This window comes from Vigna angularis, chromosome 7 (genome assembly GCF_016808095.1).
Source record: "Vigna angularis cultivar LongXiaoDou No.4 chromosome 7, ASM1680809v1, whole genome shotgun sequence".
NCBI classification, from domain to species: domain Eukaryota; kingdom Viridiplantae; phylum Streptophyta; class Magnoliopsida; order Fabales; family Fabaceae; genus Vigna; species Vigna angularis.
In genome coordinates this window covers 25,681,319-25,683,968 of record NC_068976.1, presented here as the reverse complement: position 1 = coordinate 25,683,968, position 2,650 = coordinate 25,681,319, and the positions used below count along the sequence as shown (strand labels likewise).

General features: G+C 33.2%; 1 protein-coding gene across 1 annotated transcript; it reads left to right on the top strand.

The window, feature by feature from the left end:
• Positions 1-205: 205 nt before the first annotated feature.
• LOC108336590 (transcriptional regulator SUPERMAN) lies at positions 206-2,427 on the top strand. The gene is made up of 3 exons (XM_052880707.1): positions 206-587; positions 675-923; positions 2,327-2,427. Exons 1-3 carry the CDS (start codon positions 206-208, stop codon positions 2,425-2,427), a joined length of 732 nt encoding a protein of 243 aa, XP_052736667.1.
• Positions 2,428-2,650: the final 223 nt, after the last annotated feature.

Below are 2,650 nucleotides of genomic sequence, written 5' to 3'. Positions count from 1 at the left end.
CAGCTAGACTTTTCTTTTTCTTGATAGACTCCTTATGGTTGCTTTCAATTATCTTTCAAGGGACATGCTCACTATCACTCCATTGCTATTTTCATGGCTTAATTCTTCCCTATAGATAAGCAAGCCATTATCATATTTATATTTTCCATCATCAGCTTCAATTCACCAGTATCAGTGTTTGATGTTTGTGAGGAGAGAACAAAAGATGAAGTCACAGTCACAGCATGAAAAACCAGCAATTATTGGAGATGACAGAAAGAACAATTGGGAAGAAAGGGCTTTTGCAGAAGATGCAGTTGGTAGCATGTGGCCTCCAAGACCTTACTCTTGCACCTTTTGTAAGAGAGAGTTCAGGTCTGCACAAGCTCTTGGAGGTCACATGAATATTCACAGAAGGGACAGGGCTAGGCTCAAACAAAACCTTAACCCTCATTACCAAAATTATCACAGAATCAAATCCTTATTAGGTAATAATAATCATCCTTTTTCTTCACCACTCATCTCCACCCAGATCAATTGTGGTCTTACTCATGCTCATAGCTATTCTAGCCAAGCAACTACAATTTCTACGACCAGATCACTCTCATGTATATCCACACAAGAATATAAATTTTCACCTTCCTCTTCTTCTTCATTCATCTTGGGACAAATGGGGTCTCCTAATTCAGAACAAGCAATGGAGTACAGTTTTAAAGGCTTGGAATGTGGTAATTTTGTTGAAACAAGTTTGTCTATGGGTATGACTACCATGTTTGGCCAAAATTCATCACCAAACATCAGTTGCAAGAGACTAAAAAACAACATTTCTTCTCTTCCTATTTTCCTCAGACCATGTTCAAAGGACAAAGGCCTGCCTTTTCAACCTGTGGAAATCTCAGTAGAACTTCATCACGCAATGGAAGACTTGGATCTTGAACTCAGGCTAGGGAAACAACAAGTTGAGTAGTTATTTATTAAGTTGTACAACAAACAGAAGTTTTGAACTTAATTATATTTCAAGTCTCAGTGTTGCTTTCATTCCCCTAGTCACTTCTTTCTTCATCCTCCATTTTTTGTTTTTCTTCTCTCTTTGCTTAAATGATAAGGTTTACTTCCTTCAAATGTTTGATTCTATGATCTCTTGTTGCATGTTACTGTCTTTCTTTTTCCTGTTTCCTTCATCAATAGATAGTGCTTTTCTGTTTGTTTTTTTGTTAGTCTGAGATCAGTAATGAAGTAAAATGATAAAAGAAGATACTAAATTTCAACAACATATGAACTTGAACTCGGGAGAAGAAAAACAAGAACAATTACAATAACTTTTTGATAGAATATTGGCTGTATAAATTTATTTTATTTTTTAAATTCAATTTCAACACAGTATTTTTGCATTAATGGTCTTCTAATTATATATATATATATATATATATATATATATATATATATATATATATATATATATATATATATATATGATTAATACAACAAACAAAATTTACAATCAAGACGTAGGAAAATTAAACTATAGTTTTTTATTCACTTTGCTTATCTTATATTTTTATAAATGGTTTCCCTTTTTCTACTTCTATTGTCCTTGTCCTTCAAATTGGATAACTTAGTCCTAAAAATATAATTTTGCACAAATCAAGCGAGAAATTAAAAAATTTAGGGTTAAATATGTTTTTAGTCCTTCAACTATCAAGCGTTTTTATTTTTAGTCCTTATCCAAAACTTTAGTATACTTTGATCCTTATCTTTAACAAAGTGTAAATTTTCGTCTTCCATAACTAACAATGTTAATTTTTTTTCTCCTGACATGGCTAACGGTATGCCACGTAGAAAGCCAATACAAATTTTGTTTCTAACTCTCATTAAAATTAAAAGGAAAAACATTTAATTGTAAGGTCAAAACTGGAATCTTTTTTTTCTTCGTTCAAGGGTTCTCCGATCACTCTTTTCTTCTCCATCTCCAATCAGCCATGGTCAACACTAGTGATACTTTTCCAATCTCCTTCCCAGTTTCTCTCTCTCTACCCTCACACACACCATTGAGTAAAACGTTGTCAACAAAACACTATTTCAGTATAGCCTTTTCCAGTGACCATTTGTTTATTATCAAATTTCCGCTTGAATTTCAATTGTAATAGGTAAATTACGATTTCCCCACCAAAAACCCTAGTCATTTATAGATGACCCACTTGTAAATTTGCAATTTTGTTGCTGAATTTCATTTGTGTTTGATAATTTCTTTGCATCTTCTCCGCCAATGTTGGGGAAAAAATGTCCGAACTCGATCTGCGCAAGAAAGTATTCGATAGGTATCTCAAGCGTGAGATTCTGGGTGAAGGTACATACGGGGTTGTGTACAAAGCCATTTGTACGCATGTAGCTTTTTTCGAATGTTTCCCTTTATTCTTTTTGAAAAACAAAGTAAGAGAACAATTATGAATAAAATTACGATAATATTTTTACTGAAATATGTTTTTCTATGGATTGTGAGAATTGGGTCTGAATAAAATTTGAACCTTGGAAAGGAGTTGAAATCTCCAGTATTGAAGGTTGATTGAGAAAATATTAGGGCAGAGAGAATGATGATGAGAGGATTCTTGCATAAACTGGGAAGGAGAGGAGAAAAGTATTACTAAGTGTTGACCATGACTAATTGGAGATG

Coding starts and splice junctions, on each gene's coding strand:
- LOC108336590 (XM_052880707.1), top strand. CDS start 206: ATGAAGTCACAGTCACAGCATGAAAAACCAGCAATTATTGGAGATGAC. Junction 588..674: donor TACGACCAGATCACTCTCAT/GTATATCCACAC, acceptor ATTCAGAACAAG/CAATGGAGTACAGTTTTAAA. Junction 924..2,326: donor CTTGGATCTTGAACTCAGGC/TAGGGAAACAAC, acceptor TTCTGGGTGAAG/GTACATACGGGGTTGTGTAC.